This window comes from Pteropus vampyrus, unplaced genomic scaffold (genome assembly GCF_000151845.1).
Source record: "Pteropus vampyrus isolate Shadow unplaced genomic scaffold, Pvam_2.0 Scaffold286, whole genome shotgun sequence".
NCBI classification, from domain to species: domain Eukaryota; kingdom Metazoa; phylum Chordata; class Mammalia; order Chiroptera; family Pteropodidae; genus Pteropus; species Pteropus vampyrus.
Window position 1 is genome coordinate 1,072,255 of NW_011889067.1, and position 16,973 is coordinate 1,089,227.

General features: G+C 54.2%; 1 protein-coding gene and 1 pseudogene across 1 annotated transcript in view; both read left to right on the plus strand.

Annotated features, from left to right (window-relative positions):
* The window catches only part of AP3B2 (adaptor related protein complex 3 beta 2 subunit), a 44,246-nt gene that overhangs the window by 22,601 nt on the left and 4,672 nt on the right, over positions 1-16,973 (plus strand). The window contains exons 8-26 of the mRNA XM_011376118.2: positions 3,532-3,692; positions 3,950-4,016; positions 4,116-4,298; positions 4,391-4,674; positions 4,948-5,002; positions 5,327-5,398; positions 6,655-6,717; positions 7,038-7,170; positions 7,466-7,575; positions 8,129-8,305; positions 12,389-12,575; positions 13,701-13,819; positions 14,270-14,378; positions 14,748-14,871; positions 15,182-15,365; positions 15,509-15,569; positions 15,891-15,997; positions 16,186-16,414; positions 16,786-16,870. Of these exons, the coding sequence (XP_011374420.1) occupies positions 3,532-3,692; positions 3,950-4,016; positions 4,116-4,298; positions 4,391-4,674; positions 4,948-5,002; positions 5,327-5,398; positions 6,655-6,717; positions 7,038-7,170; positions 7,466-7,575; positions 8,129-8,305; positions 12,389-12,575; positions 13,701-13,819; positions 14,270-14,378; positions 14,748-14,871; positions 15,182-15,365; positions 15,509-15,569; positions 15,891-15,997; positions 16,186-16,414; positions 16,786-16,870 (2,510 nt within the window). The remainder of the gene's footprint in view (positions 1-3,531; positions 3,693-3,949; positions 4,017-4,115; positions 4,299-4,390; positions 4,675-4,947; positions 5,003-5,326; positions 5,399-6,654; positions 6,718-7,037; positions 7,171-7,465; positions 7,576-8,128; positions 8,306-12,388; positions 12,576-13,700; positions 13,820-14,269; positions 14,379-14,747; positions 14,872-15,181; positions 15,366-15,508; positions 15,570-15,890; positions 15,998-16,185; positions 16,415-16,785; positions 16,871-16,973) is intronic.
* Positions 10,470-10,587, plus strand: LOC111729871 (annotated as a pseudogene).

Sequence of the window (16,973 nt, forward strand, 5' to 3'; positions counted from 1 at the left end):
ACCTGGTTCCTCACCTGTGGGTGTCAGAGCACTGCCAGGCTCACCCAGTCTAGGTGTCTGTAGAGAACAAAGACTTTGGAACATTTTCGCCTGGAACTTGGTAAAGAGGACAAAAAGGTTTGCTGAAAACAACGAGTGCCAGCCAAGAGGAAAACAGCAAAGTTGACCATGCAGGAGGCCTGCCTCAGATGCCAAGGCTGGGTCTGAAAGTCAGTGCAGCGGACGGAAACTTATGACAGGTGTTTTTCAGGAAGTTCAGTACTGCCCGTTATTCCCGGAGAGTTGGGACAAGCTCGTTGTTGTTTAGCACCAGGAAGAGAAGCAGACTTGTTTCAGATGCCCCAGTGTTATGCAAAAGAGCCACTTTTAAAGACCTGGATCACATCTATTGTGGCTCAGCTCTTTGAGGCAGGCAGGAATTAAAATCGCCTAAGGGAAGCGACAGTGGGAGGAGTCAAGTTCTTCAGAGCTGGCGTGGAGGCTGAATCCTCCCCATGCTATTAAAACTGAATATTCTCACATCTTGTTTTTGCATATGAAATGCAGCATGATAGTCTCTACTGGGTGCTTCCCCTGGTTAGAAGATATCTCAAGGGTAAAGAAGCAACATCACTGCCATTCTAGTCTCTCTCCACACCAGAGTTCTCAGCTCCCATTACAACCATTAACTCCCCTGGTCTTCCCACACATTTAGTTCACATTCCGCGAGAGGGACTCTGAAAGGTCCAGCTCATCTTTTCATGCCCCGCTGATTCCGTAGGTTGCTGAGCAGACTGAGAATTGACCACCCACATCTGGGCCCAGTTCAGTCTGCAATGGCCAGCAGGAAGGGCTGACAACATCTGCTGCTCTGCGGTGGGATGGAAAGCAAGGGTGCCGGCACATATCATTCATTCATTCACTCAGCAAATGCTTGGATAGCTCTATGCCACACGTTGTGCTAGCTTATTTTTAAAAGTCAAAAACCATAAGGATCTATCTCAGATTGGCAGGTAATCTTTTGGTTTGAATCAGGGTGAAATCATCTTATTGGAACCACTCTGGAATTTTTGCACAGGCAGATTTTACATTTACCTGTAGTTTCTACAGTCTTTTCTCCTTTTAGAAAACCAGAACTCATTAGTTCAATAAACGATGAGAGTTTGCCATCTTTAAAGTTGTATTATGTTCTCCTCTAAGGAACTTTTGGTGTTTTGAAAGCTTTCTACTCTTCCTAAAAGTGAAGCAGCCCATTGCCATACCTGTTCAGGTGTGAGATTTCTGCAGCCAGAGCCAAGAATTGGTACCCTTGAGCAACACTGGCAGTGATTTCTCTAGAAGAGTGGGCAGCAAACTTTTTCTGTGCCCTGCCAGATAGTAACGCACAGGCCATGCAGTCTCAGCCATGCAAGTACTCAGCTTCGCCTTTGCAGTGTGAAAAGCAGCCATAGTTGAGTGGGTATGGTGAGGTTCTGATAAATTTTTATTTATAAACAAAGCAGAAGACAGATTTAGCCCAAGGGCTATAGTACCGACCTTTGCTTTAGACCATTTCTCACAGTCACAGGTCATCTCCAGGGATGGAGACCTCATTCTTTCATAAGATAATTTGCTCTATCCTAAGACAACTACAATTTTTTTTTTTAACTGTTAATATTATGTTGAAACCTCCATAGCTGTGATTTTTTAGTCTATTTCAGATTCATAAAAGACATAAATACAATGAATATATATATCCAGAATAAGAAACAAAACATTCATTAAACAGCTAAAGATCCCTCTATATCTTCCCATGTAAAATTCATATGCATGTTTGTATTCTTTTATTATTTCCATATTCCTAAATAATATATATATTATTGTCTTGTAAATGATATCATATTATATATGTGTTCCTCTAAAACTCATTTTCTTTTTGTTGATTTTGGGCTCTCCTGCACATTAGGACCATTTCCATCCAGTGTTCTCCTTTCTTTTTATAAGCACATGGCGAGGCTGTGTTTGCATTCTTAACCCACTAATATGGTTGATTCAGTTCAGACAAGCCTCCGGTTGGCAAGCAGCTAATCTAGGTCTCCCTACATCCTGTCTTCATGCAATTGGTCCCTTGAGTCCCCTATGGATCTACTGTATTTAATTTTATCGGTTTAGCACAGGGTCCGAGCCAGGGTGCTTCTGAATCTTAATTTTTGTCTTCCTGATTGTGTATCTTCCTCCAGCATGTTGATAAGCTGTTCAGATCAGGGCAGCAGACTGAGTCCCATGGCATTTCACAGTTCCAGGTTGACACCGATCTGTTACTAAACTTTCCCCAAGTATGTTTAAGTTATTGATCCACCTAACTGTACAGTGACCAGTATTTTCCCATCTCTTTTGGAAGGATCTTATTCAATAGCAAACACATTTCTTAACACTTCTCATGTGCAAAAGGCTATGGTGATGCAGAGGTGAAATAGACATGAATTCTGCTTTTAAAATGTTTACCTGGTCAATGAAACAAGAGGCCTGCATCAAAAATGGCAGTCAAGGACATCTATGGGAGACTCCCACAAAGGCCTCGCTGAAGTCAAGATACATAATGTCAATATCTACCAGCCCAGTTACCCTATCAAAAAGGAAAATAGATTTAGGGTAACTTTCTGTGAATCCATAATCGTTTCCAAATAAAATTTTTTAAAAAAGGAAAATAGGTTTTAGCAGTAGATGTGATATAGTTCGACTCTAAGAAAATACAGACTCCTGCTTTTTAAATAAGTGCCTGTAAACCGTATGTTTAAAAAATAATTCCAGAATTTTGACAGGGATTACCATCATTTTTACCCATAATTTTGTGGCTCTCCCCATTTTAGAAAATCAGAGTAGCATCTCCCCATTAGTGTCCCAGCACCTCTCCCATTGTCCACCGTCCTCCAAGAAGAACAGTAATTTACAGCTGCTGATGTCATAATGCCTCAATTACAATGCACTGTCTAAGGCGCTTCTTAGGTGTATAGGAAGTGATATGGAAGAAGAGGAAGAGCCCCTTGTGAGAGGCTCTCGGGAAAGAGGAATGCGAGGATGAACTCTTAGGAAGGGAGGCCATCTTGCACTTGCCGGTAGTCACCTCCGCCATAAACACAAAGACAGACACACACCCTTAATGGACAGGAAGTGTTTCAGGAACTTTCGGCATTTTTTTATTTTTATTTATTTATTTATTTTTAATTTGAGAACATGTTTATTTTTATTCTCTTAAAATGAAAAGGTAAAATTAAAACAAGTCACAAATTTAATGAAGTACATTAAATAAACGATGAGAGTTTGCCATCTTTAAAGTTGTATTATGTTCTCCTCTAAGGAACTTTTGGTGTTTTGAAAGCTTTCTCCTCTTCCTAAAAGTGAAGCAGCCCATTGCCATACCTGTTCAGGTGTGAGATTTCTGCAGCCAGAGCCAAGAATCGGTACCCTTGAGCAACACTGGCACATCATCCAGGCTCAGGACAGGAGGCAGGAAGCTAGGGACAGTTTCACGCGGGTGGCCTCTCATGGCTCTGCCTCTACCTCTGCCCTTAGGATCCCAACCAGCTGATTCGTGCCAGTGCCCTCCGCGTCCTCTCTAGCATCCGTGTGCCCATCATAGTGCCTATCATGATGCTGGCAATCAAGGAAGCTGCCTCGGACATGTCACCCTATGTGCGGAAAACGGCTGCCCATGCCATCCCTAAACTCTACAGGTATGGCCCAGCCCTGCCCTCCACTTCTCAGGAGTGTGGTTCGCAAGCCCCCAGCCCACCTTTGTCCTCTCCCAAGTCTGGCAGGCCGGCTTTTATTTACTCTTTACATGGTTTAAGACAGTTTGGGGAACTGACAGATGGAGGACTGTGGAGGTGGCGGCTCGCACCTCTCCAAGAATAGGGTTGAATGAGGGAGGTGAGCACAGCTTGGGCAGATGGGGGGCGGGGCAAATCCCTCTCAACAGTTTCTACCTCAGTTTGGATTCTGACCAGAAGGATCAGTTGATAGAGGTCATCGAGAAGCTTCTGGCCGACAAGACCACGGTGTGTACAAGGGCACACAGGGATGGGTGGTGGAAAGTGGCCATGGAGAGACCCTTCAGCCCTTCCGTTGACCCCCTCCTGCCCCTGCCCACTTCTCAGCTGGTGGCGGGCAGCGTGGTGATGGCCTTCGAGGAGGTGTGTCCGGAGCGCATCGACTTGATTCACAAGAACTACCGGAAACTCTGTAACCTGCTCATCGACGTGGAGGAGTGGGGTCAGGTGGTCATCATCAGCATGCTCACCCGCTACGCGCGCACGCAGTTCCTGAGCCCCACGCAGAACGTGAGTGCGCTGGGCCCCCAACCCTCGCCCGCAGCGTGGGGAAGGAGGGTCACCGAGAGGAGGCACCTGCTGCCCCGCTTGTCTCCCCAAAGGAATCCCTGCTGGAGGAGAACCCCGAGAAAGCCTTCTATGGCTCAGAGGAGGATGAGGCCAAGGGCCCAGGATCGGAGGAGGCGGCTGCCGCGACGCTGCCCACCCGGAAGCCCTATGTTATGGACCCGGATCACCGGCTGCTGCTGCGCAACACGAAGCCGCTGCTGCAGAGCCGCAGTGCCGCGGTGGTCATGGCGGTGGCGCAGCTCTACTTCCACCTGGCGCCCAAGGCGGAGGTGGGCGTCATCGCCAAGGCCCTTGTGCGCCTGCTGCGCAGCCACAGGTGCGTGCCGGTCCCAGGCCCACCCACAGCCTGGGATTGGCCCTGCCCCACTGCAAGACCCTGGGCACATCATGTACCCCACCGTCCCCACCCTAACCCCTCCCCTCCCCACCAACCCCTCCGCCCCGCGCACTGACCCCAGCTCTGCCTGACCACTGGTGCCCTCCCCACGTCGGTCCTCTTCTCTCTCCTACTTGGTCCACTTCCCATTCCCCACCCTCTGCCCTCGCCCCATCTGAGGGGCCGGGACACCTCTGACCGTCCTCCCCACAGTGAGGTGCAGTATGTCGTGCTTCAGAATGTGGCCACCATGTCCATCAAGCGCCGGGTGAGCAGGGGACCGAGGCCGGCCTTCTCAGTCAGAGGGGTGGCTCCTGTGGGCCCTAGGGGTTCTGGGGAAAGCAGGCTGGGGGAGTGCTTGGCGGTGCAGCGTGGTGAAGGGGCGACCCCAGATGCAAGTGGAGAGGGCAGGCCTGGATCCCGAGGGCTGCGGAGGGAGGAAAGCCCAGTGAAGAAAGACCCTGCCGGATCTGAAAGGGAGGAGGGGAGAATCGAGGATGGGAGGGCGGAGATGTGGCAGGGAGGATACTGGGCCCCAGCAGGGGAGGGATGGCTCTGGAAGAGAGGGCTGACGCGAGCTCTCTTGTGCCAGGGTATGTTTGAGCCCTACCTGAAGAGCTTCTACATCAGGTCCACCGACCCCACCCAGATCAAGGTCCTGAAGGTGAGTGATGGACAGAAGTGGTACAGCCTTTCTGCGTCCCTCCCTCACACCCATAGACCCACTCATATCCACAGGTGGCCACCTCAGTGCCTATTTCTGGGGCTGAGCCCATGGCCACCCCAGCCAGAAGTGTTTTCTCAGGAAGCCAGCCTAGCGAGAGTCAGGGACAAGGAAGGGAAATGCCCTCTGCCTAGACCTGTTAGATACCTGCCACTTTTCACATATGAAGTGACCTGATTTTCATAATAAGCTCAGAAAGTATACATAATCTCCGTTTTACTAAAATGTGTCCCAGGGAAGTAAGGTAACTACCCCAAAGTCAGTTCTAATGACTTTAAAATTCATACTTTCCCAATGCAGTCTCTGTCCTCCACTCACAGTGTTATTGCCCCCACAGACCTACCCCCTCAGACGTTCACGTGAACCTATGCCCGCCGACAAAGTGGCAGCAGCCTGTACCCCCATTCCATTCCTACTCGGCCTCCTCATTAGTGACTAATTTCATTCGGCAGCAGTTCCTCCTAGCCCTTCTGAACTTAGTCACATAGCTAGAGATAAGGGTACGAGGGAAGACGAACTGATCGGGCAGCCTGCCCTGGCGGGGCTTACCATCTAGTTGGGATGAGGAGGAGGCACTGAGCGGTTAGTCACAAAACAAATGGAAAAGTCCATGTGTGAGACGTGGTATGAAGGAGCAATGCAGAGAGCTATAAGACCATTAAATAGGAGGACATGATCTCATCTGGTGTCAGGGAAGTTGTCCTTCAGGAGGTGAGGCTGGAGCTCAGCTGAGGAGTGAACACGAATTATCCAGGTAAAGGCAGGGACAGGAGTGGGAAGAACAGCATATGCAAAGGCCCTGAGGTAGGAGGGGGTCTGACGAAGGGCCTGTGTGTGACTGGGGCGTAGAGGGCGAGGGGGAGTGGCCGGAGGTGAGAGGGGGACAGTGGTCAGATCATTCAGGGACTTACAGACCGAGGTAAGGACATCCGTCTTTATCTTAGAAGCAGTAGGAGGCTGTGAGTTTTCAGTGGCAGTGGAGAGGCGACGCGATCACGCCGTAAGTGCGCTGTGTCAGGGAGCCCCTTGACGGGGCAGAGCGGTCCTGCATTCTGGACAAGTGTCGTGATCTGCCAGTTCTCTCGTGAGTCTGAGGATGCTGCAGGACCGCCCCGAGGAGTGTTTTCCGGTCTGTGGAGCGTGTTTGGAATGTCGGGCCGTGAAAGCACAGAAAGCCCATTCTCCCTCCTCTGCAGCTGGAAGTGTTGACCAACCTGGCCAATGAGACCAACATCCCTACGGTCCTGCGGGAATTCCAGGTATGGGCCAAGGCAGCGCCCAGGCAGAGGGGCCCAGGAGCTCCTGTGTGCAGTGGGAATCGTCCTGTGGGTCACACCTTCTCTAAAGGGTCCAAAGCAGAGAACCTTATCTTAGGTCCCCTCCCAATGCCTTCTGCTGGCTTTGGGCCAAGGAATCACGGGGTGACAGGTAAAGGTGTCACTCCCTCTCCCAGAGTTCAGTCTCTGGTGTGATGAGTCATCAAATGAGGGGTGACAGCTTTCCAGAAGGTCACCCTCAAGCCTGCAGTCACTGAGGGGTCACTGCCTGCTAGGGGTCACTCTGTTGTGGTGTCCTACAGACCTATATTCGCAGCATGGACAAGGACTTCGTGGCAGCCACGATCCAGGCCATTGGACGCTGTGCAACTAACATAGGCCGAGTCCGTGACACCTGCCTCAACGGCCTGGTGCAGCTGCTGTCCAACCGTGATGGTGAGTGTCTATCTATCTGTCTGAGTGTCCAACTTTGGTGACCATGGGTATCTGCCTGTGTGTCTGACTCTGACAGCCAGAGGGCATCCACCTGTCTATCCGGGCACGGTGTCTGTCCATCATTCTGTCTGCCTCAATAAGTGTCCAAGTGTCCCTGCATCTCTGAGAGCCACTGGAGAAGCGCAGGGGGGTGAGGAAGAGAGCCGAGGGCCTGGGGGCATTGCAGGTATGTCTGTCCACCTGTGTATGGCCATCTGACTGTCCCGGGGTCCACACACTCATTCCCGTCCCACAGAGCTGGTGGTTGCAGAGTCAGTGGTCGTCATTAAGAAGCTGCTGCAGATGCAGCCGGCACAGCATGGAGAGATCATCAAACACTTGGCAAAACTCACAGACAACATCCAGGTTAGCGTGTAACCCCATGTCCCCCTCCCCACCCCAGCATCCTTTCCATGATTTGAAAATCAAGTTCAAACCTTCCATATTGGCCCTTAAAGGTCTATAGGTGGAAGGAGGGGAAAGATGGGACCATGTAACTGTGATCGCATTGCCCAAGATTCGCCTTCCCTTTGGGGATCCCTCACTGAGCTCCCCACTCATGTTTTCTCCAAAGCCGAGATGGGTGGCCGATGGACAAATCCTGTGTTTTTTGCCACACTGAAACATTCAAACAAGACATTCCTGAAGATTCAGGAAGAGTAGCAGTAAAGCACTGAGGGTACAACAGATCCAGAAAGTCAGTCTTTTCAACCACGACTGACTTTGGGTTTGAAGAAGCCAGAACTCTGGGGAAGAGGGGAGATGCCGCCCAGGAAATGCACGCCTTTTAATCTCTCTCCCACCACCCCTTACGCCCGTTTCCAGAGAACCCCGCAATGCAGTGGGCCAGTTCCCTGGCAGGCGCCGTGCTCACCCACATGCCACGTTTACCCCAGTCCTAATGCCTCCACGCCCACAGGTGCCCATGGCCCGAGCCAGCATCCTGTGGCTCATCGGTGAGTACTGCGAGCACGTCCCCAAGATTGCACCTGACGTCCTGAGGAAGATGGCCAAGTCCTTCACAGCAGAGGAAGATATTGTCAAGTTGCAGGTCATCAACCTGGCGGCCAAGCTCTACCTGACCAACTCAAAGCAGGTACAGGTTGATAGATGCCCCGTAAAACACTCTTGTCCCCGGAAGAGGCCCAGGCAGTTTTCTGTGGGTCCTTACCAGGTGACTGTGAACTCCAGCAGCTCTTTCTGAAGGGAGGAGTTCAGGGCAGATGGCCAGTCTGCCCAGTAACCAGTGTTTCCCCAATGTCCGTGGCTTCTCTTGAGATCCAAGGGCCTGATAGGGATGGTGGCCACTGTTGAAGAGTCTCTCCTCTGGGGCTGTGACCTCCAGTTTGCCTGCAGGAGTGTTCCTATCTGCCACCCTTGGAACACAGGCGAGTGGGACTGAGGGAGAGGCCAGCAGTGACAGGCACTGATGGGAGAACATGTATCCCAGATGTGATCTGTGCTTCCTCCCAAAACCTGGTGATGCGTGGCCAGTCTCCACTTGGGTTCGGGTGGCTGGTGAAAGGTTATGAGAGGTACTATAGGCCAAGGATGTGGCTCAGCTAAGCTGGAATCAGGATATTAAAAGCCTCTTGAGTGTCCAGCATTCCCTGAGTTTGTCCCAGCAGATTCTCCTGAGAATATAGTATAGTGTGCAGAGCTTTTCAAGGTGTTGAGGATACCAAGCTCCGTGACAGTTCCCATACTCACTGCCTCACTCACTTAAATCCAGCCTGCTGCCCGTTTTTACAAGTAGTTTTATTGGGACACAGCACGTTCATTCATTTGTTTGTCTGTGGATGCTTCTATGCTACAATGGCAGAATCGACTGTTTGCAGCAGAGTCCATGTGGCCTGCAAAGCCTAAAATAATTACTCTCTGGCCCTTTATAGAAAAAGTTTGCCACCTGTTGGAGCAAAGCATCTGGGCAGGTAGCTCAGTTCAGCAGCACGGCCTTAACCTAAAGACTGTGACATCCCTGCCAGCCTGAATGTGACCTCTCTGCCATCCCACGGGAGTCTGTGGGTGGTGGCCCGTGTGCTTCTCCAGGGGCTCCTTTGACCCCTGGTGGCTAGAGTAGGCCCCAGGGACACCAGGCAGGGTCCTCATGTGCTGGAGTTCTTGTTGGGAGCCGGGAAGGACAGCAGTCACGTGTGGAAGCAACGAGGGCCCGGGTCTGTGGGTGTCAGGACTGAGAGAAGCAGATTGGAAAGAAGGTAGAGGGAGCACCATGGGGAGCATTCGGTCCCTGAACAAATGTTTGCCTCCTTTGTTCAGATGGGAGGAAGGAGCAGGTGGGAGGAACATTTGAAAAGACGCAGCAGTGTGGGTAGGGAGCCTCCCAGGCCTGGGGCAGGGAGTGGGGCATGGGGAGGGGGCGGGGCTGACAGGCTCAGCACTGAGCCAGAGTGCTGAGCCTCAGGATGTCGATGTAGGCACATTTCATAAGCCTAGATGTGGCCACGTGGTATCTCCCCAAGTTGTCTCTGTTGGCTGCCAGTGCGTTTGTTGATCGATCAATGTAATGTGCATTTCCTGAGTGCCTACTGTGCCTGGCACTGAGCTGTGCCTGGGGTGATGACCTTGAGTGAGATATGTTTGCTGGCCTCCAAACGCTCACAGCCAAGTAGGGGAAACAGCCCAAAACACAGAGCAATGAGAGCTGCAAGCAGTTGGCACAGTGAGCTGTAGCTGTATATAGCTGAATCCCTCTCCTGGGCATACACACGGGGTCTTGGCCACCATCAGGGTACTTAGCGTAGGCTGTTCGGGCACATGGACACTGACCTCCAGGAACCCTTCACTCGAAGGTGGGTCCTGCCAGGCATAGACCCCTTACAAAGGTTCTTTGACTCATAGAGACTTTTTTTCGTCCCTCTCGCCTTTCCTCCCTCCCTTCTCCCTTCTTTCTTCCCTGTCTCTTCTGGGACTGATGGAGAAAGAGGCATCTTTGGCGTAGTGGGAGGGAGGTGGTATGGATGTGTGCGTGGTCATTCTTGCACACAGCAGCGACGTGTCTCCCATCCCAGTGCCATAGGTGACATTCTGGTACTGCCGCAAGGCCACAACAATCCCAGCCATCCCCCGCCCAGGGGGGCCAGAGGATCTATCTGCCATATCTGTCTAGAGCGTGTTTTTATGTAGTATGTGAGGGGAGGATATATATATATTTTTTTGAGTAGCCAGTTTTCCCAACGTGATTTAACAGGTGGTTGCAAGGTAGCAGATGTATTGGCACAGGTTCTTAAAAAGGCGTCAGTGTCTACGGCCATGCCAACCTGAACATGTTTAGTCTCGTCTGATCTCAGAAGCTAAGCAGGCTCGGACCTGGATAGACTTGGATGGGAGACCACCTAGGAAGACCAGGTGCTGTAGGCGTTTAAAAAAAAAAAAAAGGATCAGTGTTCCCCACCTACAATTCTCCCGGCAGCTGGAGCGCACTGCTCAGTGGGAGTCTTGGTCTGTTCTCAGTGCAGTGAAGCGTGCCCCTCAGGCTCTTCTGAGCAGCCTGTGATTCCTGTGGGTCCTGCTAGGAGAGGTAGGGTCCTGGTGGTGCAGACTGGATGTCATAATCCTGGGAAATGGGTCTTTGGGATGGAGAAGGATAATGAAAAATACGGGCAAATCCTGCGGTGGTTGGACCAGCCCTTCTTATATTGTGCAGTTGAGGCTGTGGACAGGTAGATCCAAATCCTGAATGCTTCTTTCCAGAAAGGAAGCAAAGACTTAGGTGGAGAGGGAGGGAGTCTTTGATCAGCGAGTTGGGGAGTCTGTGGAAGGGGACACTCTCCAACCAAAAGGAGGGTCAGCAGGAGGGTCTTGGTAATGGACCGGGTTGATGAGGGCATCCACTAGCCTTGGCTGCTGAGACGGCGTCTGGCCAGAGAAGAGGCAGGTCTGTGATGAAGTCTGTTGCGATGGCGTCTTAGGGGAGGATGGGGTTTGGAGTCCTCTGTGACACAAACAGTGTTGTAGGTGGCACTGTGCTGGAAGGGACCGAACTGAACGTGAAGCCCTGAAGTCCCCTGGGCAATGTTATAGGTAGGGGCGGGGTCCCAGTGGCTCATTAGACTTTTGCCACAGCAGCAGCTCTGATTCTGGGCCAGCGTCTGAGGGCTCTGCAACTCATGGACGCCTTCCTGATGCCCCCGCTGAATTACCTGGGTCAGCCATATCCAAGGCTGGATGTACCACGACATAACCATAACATCAGGAAGACCAGAGTCATTTCCAGGCCCTCTCTGTAGATTCCTGCTGCTCCGGTCACTCCGGCTGTAGTGACTCAGGACGTAGGAACTTGGTGTTTTAACTGTCTTGGTCATAGAGATGGGGACCTGGACGAGGGCTGTCCCCATAGGTCAGCAGTGCGGATAGAGTTGCCTTTGGCGAGTCCAGGACCTGGTGATGCTTCTCTGTAAAAGGGGCAATAGCACCACCTCTCAGGAGCGTTGTAGAGGTGACACGAGATGGCGTGAAGCACCCAGGGCAATGCTTCTCACTAGGAGACACTCCCGAAACGATGGCCATCCCCTGCCGTTTTGTGAAGGTTAGACAGGTTGGACTAGGCTGGGATCAGGGTAGAAATCAAGAGATTTTAGGTCCCGGGGTGCGGCTGCCTTGACTACAGAGAGTGAACTCATGTGGCTGCAGCCGCTCTCATGTCACTAGGACCTTTCAAGGCGGGGATAGTGGTCGTGAGACCCCTGGGCTGCTCAGAATCTGCTGGGTGAGTCGAAGGTTGTGGGCGCAGCCCCTGCTGAAGTTTCTGTCATCTAGCTTCCCCTTGGGTGATGGCACCTAGACACTGAGGTCTGGGAGAATGTGCCAGACCTCCACTCACCCTGGCATCCCAGAGCGAAGAGGTCAGGTGGCCTGCACTAAGTGGGCGGAGCTGGGCCTGGGGCCATGGGACCACACACCCGAGGAGGAGCGGAGTACAAGCCAAGAGGAGGACGGTCCAAAGGGCAACGTCTTTTGCTGGCCCAAGGCAGCTGTCAAAGTTGGGGTCAGGGGTCAGGCCCAGGGAGGTGAGGGAAAACGCAGTCTGTGCAGCGGCCGGGTGGGAGGGGACGTGGGGAGAGCCGAAGCACTGCGCGCAGGTACTGGCTTACAGAGGCTGGTTCTGAGAACTGTGTCCCCACCCTCTCTGGCGGCTGATGACCCACCTCTTGCCCCCCAGACCAAGCTGCTGACCCAGTATGTGCTGAGTCTAGCCAAGTATGACCAGAACTATGATATCCGTGACCGAGCACGCTTCACCCGCCAGCTTATCGTCCCTTCCGAGCAGGGCGGGGTCCTCAGCCGCCATGCTAAGAAGCTCTTCCTGGCACCCAAACCAGCCCCCGTCCTGGAGTCATCTTTCAAAGGTGGGAGCTGAAATCAGGAGTGACCTTCCTGGGGCCGGGGGAGGAACTGACCAGGACCCTGGTCCCAGATCTCCCTTTGAGGTCTCCGTCCCAGCTAGGCACCAGGCTCTCGTGGGCAGGATTTCTGGAAAAGGCACCTCCCTCCTGCCCCTGCCCAACCCTTTGCCGGTCCTGCAGCACCCAGGGCTTGCTCTACCTGCCCACAACCACCACCAGCATCACTGCACCTCAGTCTCTGCCCTCCCAGCCAGGATGAGCTCCTCTCCGCTAGGCTCCCCTTTCCATCTCTCCCTGAGCAGGCTCTCTATAGCAAGGCGTTAAATTCAAGGGCCCAGGAGGGCAGAAAGTAAACACAATGAGAGGTGTATATTCGTAAGGGTCCTGGGAAGGCAGTTGTAGCACTTCGTGCTGTCACTGGAGGTCAAACCCCAGCCTGGCCTCTGTCTGGGGCTCATCTTCCAGGACAGGGGCTCTCGGAGAGGCTGACAGGAGAGGGTCTCCCCTCCGATTCCCTGACCCAGGAATCCACACAGGAGGGCAGCCTCCTCCATAACGCTCGTTCTCCTGGTGTCTTTGCTTTCTGCTTTTTTTCTTCCCTGGACCCACATCTGCGGAGCAGATTTGAAAATTTCCTGGCAAGAAGGGGGACAGTCCCTCTCCTCCCAAATACTATCCCCACTCGCAAATCCCTGTGCCGCCCTCCTCTGCCCCGGCCCTATCCCAGCCCGGCCAGCCTCCCATTCCCAGTTGCTGTCCTTGGTTGCTGTCTTCATCCCAGCTAGACCTCCAGTCCCCAATGCTCTGGAAGAGACACCACACCACACCTCTCCTGCCCCAGCAGGCAGACCCGAGCAGACAGGACAGCAGCACCTCCAGGCCCGGAGTCCGCTCCTCTGCAGTCCCACCTGCCCTGGCCCCTCCGCCTTGCTCTGGTTGGGCTAAGACAGCCTTTTCCAGCCTATAGGCCTGAAGGTGCAGCCAGCATGGAAAGGCTGTTAAGGGACACGCCCACCCTTTCTTCCCTAGCTAGAGAGTCCCCTCCAGAATTGCAACAATTCCCTAGGAAACAAGTTCCAGGGCAATGCCTCACTGCCACCCTGGCTTGACCTCTAACCTTGTCTCCAGACCGGGACCACTTCCAGCTGGGCTCGCTGTCCCACTTGCTCAATGCCAAGGCCACGGGCTACCAGGAGCTCCCAGACTGGCCAGAGGAGGCCCCGGACCCATCTGTGCGCAACGTGGAGGTCAGCAGGGGTGGCGGGTTGGACTGCACGTGTGGAGGGACAGGCAGCAGGGAGCCGCGGTGTCTGAAGCGCTGGCCCCACTGACACCCTCCCCACATGCAGGAAGAAGATCTCTCCCTTATTGAGACCCACGTGGGCCTGCTGGGCGAATACATTGAGGTCCCCCACCCCCGTGTGCCGTGTGCTCTCTGCTCGGCGTGCAGTGCTCCCCCATCCCCTCCCCTCCCCTCCGTTGCTACACCCCTGTGTCTGCCCTCTGCTGCTTCCCTGGTTTGGCAGTGCCCCCTCTGTGGGCAGCGTCCCCTCCCCTCCATGGACAGAGCTCCTTTCTTCCCCCACGATTCCTTCCTGGGGACAGATAGAAGTGACGGATAAGAAGGCTCTGCTTTTCCCTCCCCCTCCCCCACCACGGTTTCCTAACCCTCCCCCTCTCACACCCCCGACCTCCAGGTACCTGAATGGACCAAGTGCTCAAACCGGGAGAAGAGGAAGGAGAAGGAGAAACCCTTCTACTCAGACTCTGAGGGGGAGTCAGGCCCCACAGAGTCTGCAGACAGCGGTGAGATCAGCAGAGTGGGGGTCCCTTGTTCCCACCCTGTGCTTGCCTTGTGGCTGGCTGGCTGTGTGTGTGTGTGTGTGTGTTACATGGTCATACGGCCAAGGGCGTGTGCCCCTGCCTGTGTGTACTTGTGTATGTGTGCATGCACCTGAGTGACTGCAGGTCCCAGGAGTGTGTGTGCTTGTGTAAGTGTATCCGTACAGGTCCATCTGTGTCCCAGTTGCTCTAGTTGGTGTCTGGGGCCAGTGCAGGTCACGGGGAGAGTTTGTACCCTCAGTGCACAGTCTGAAGCGGGGAGCCCAGAGCACCTGCCTGGGACCCAGGGAGGCCGGCACACAGGGAGAGAAGCCCGAAATGGTTCCTCCGCAGACCCCGGGTCCGAGAGCGAGTCAGACAGTAAGAGCAGCAGTGAGAGCGGCTCGGGGGAGTCCAGCAGCGCATCCGACAACGAAGACCGGGACGAGGACGAGGAGAAGGGCAGGAGCAGTGAGAGGTAGGAGGGGAGCCAGGCGACTGGTGGGCTCAAGGCCTCCCCTGGAAGAGAAGGGCTCACATGCAGCCCGGGCCAGTTTCCCGAGCCCCTGGACCTCCTCCCGAGCTGGTCAGCTCAAGCCACGGCTGCTCTGGCCAGCCGCAGGTGGGCTCGTGGGGGCAGCACAGAGAAGCAGCCAGAGGTCAGGGGTCCGAGCTGGCTCGGACTTTCCACCCTCGCCCCCACTTTTCAGGGCTTCTCCTCTCTTCCGGGAGGTGAGGAGTGGGTGTCCAGTCTGAGCCTGAGCGCCGTTTGCCCCCTTGTCCTCCAGTGAACAGAGCGAGGAGGATGGTGTGAAGAGGAAGATGAAGAAGAGGAAGAAGGTGGCAGAGGGACGAGGAGAAGACTCGTCTTCAGATGAGGGCAGCGACTCCAGCAGTAGCTCCTCAGAGTCTGAGATGTCTTCAGAGAGCGAGGAGGAGCAGGCGGAGCCTGCCTCCTGGAGGAAGAAGACAGTGAGCACCTTGGGGCGGGGGTAGGGGAGCAGGCTTGGAGACCAAGGCCTTCCCCATTATCCAGAACACACCGTGGTATCTCCCGCCAGCCTGGAAGAGGCGTGGCACACCCCCCACAGCCACTCCCCATTTTTCTATTTCAGCCTCCTGGTGGCAAAAGTGCCCCTGCAGCCAAGGAGATCTCCCTGCTTGACCTAGAGGACTGTGAGTTCGGGTGGGAGAGGCCACGGGGAAGGTGGCCTGGAGAGTGACTCAGGAGGGCCTGTGGGAGCTCTGGCCTGGGTTCCTTGGACCTGGGGGGTGGGGAGTGGGAGGAGCATACAGAACACACCTTCAGGCCTGAGAGGGCAGCAGGTGTGGAGCTGGGGTCAAGGGTGGGTATCCACTCAGACCCACCAGCCTGGCCCGAGCCCCGCTGTCCGTGGTGCTGAAAAGTCTGCTCCCTGAGCCCAGGGCTCCCTGCCCAACCTAGGGCGATTCCACTTTGCTTCTCCCCATCACAGTACTCCTCATCTGTTCCCACAGTCACCCCTCCCAGTGTCCAGCCTGTGTCTCCCCCCACGGCTGTGTCCACCAGTCTAGCTGCTGACTTGGAGGGCCTGACACTCACGGACTCCCCGCTGGTGCCCTCGGTGAGTGGGACAGGACAGAGACACAGGTCTGTGCTGCCTCCTAAGGTGTGGACCTGTGTGTAGGGGGTGTGATGGAGGGAATAGCCTTGAGTCCCTGTTGCTGGAGGAACCTGGGGAGGGACAAGGCTGGAACACGGTCTCGCCTTCTTGCTCATTTGCATACTTCCCCTCCGCTTCCTGCCTTCTAGCTGCTGAGCCCAGTGTCAGGAGTCGGGAGGCAGGAGCTGCTACACCGTGTAGCTGGCGAGGGGCTGGCTGTGGACTACGCCTTCAGTCGCCAGCCTTTCTCTGGGGATCCCCACATGGTGTCTGTGCACGTCCACTTCTCCAACAGCTCTGACACCCCCATCAAGAGTCTGCATGTGGGCACCCCCAGGCTGCCTGCTGGCATCAGCATCCAGGCATTTCCTGAAATCGGTACAGAATGGCCTTGAACATGGTGGAGAAGGGGGCTCCTGGGCAGTCTTTCTGTGGCTCCCGATGTCCTGTCTGCGCCAGGCCAGGGGCCAGGTTTGGGGGGCACAGAGATGACATCTAACACGATCCATGTCCTGGTGGACAGGTTAGACTAGGAAACGATCGAGTCTGAATCAGGGCAGGAGCTGCTGGAGGCTTGGTTGTTTCAAGACCGACTTAAATGGGTGAGGGTCGGGAGAAGGGCGTTGGAGTTTAGACTTTAGGAGAGAGCCAGGAACTGTTTCCTGGGGCCCAGAAAGATAGGATTCCACAGAGGAGCTGTGTTCAGAGGGTGATGGTGTCTTCCCCGTCTCTGTCTCGTCCCACTGCAGAGTCCCTGGCACCCGGAGAGTCTGCCACTGCTGTCATGGGCATTAATTTCTGCGATTCAACCCAGGCGGCCAACTTCCAGCTGTGGTACCTGTTCATCTCATGGTGGGGTGGGACGGCGGGCTGGGGAGAGGTGGTATCAAAACAAACTGGAGCTGGAGGTGGCGGTTGGCGGGGCTATGTCATGATC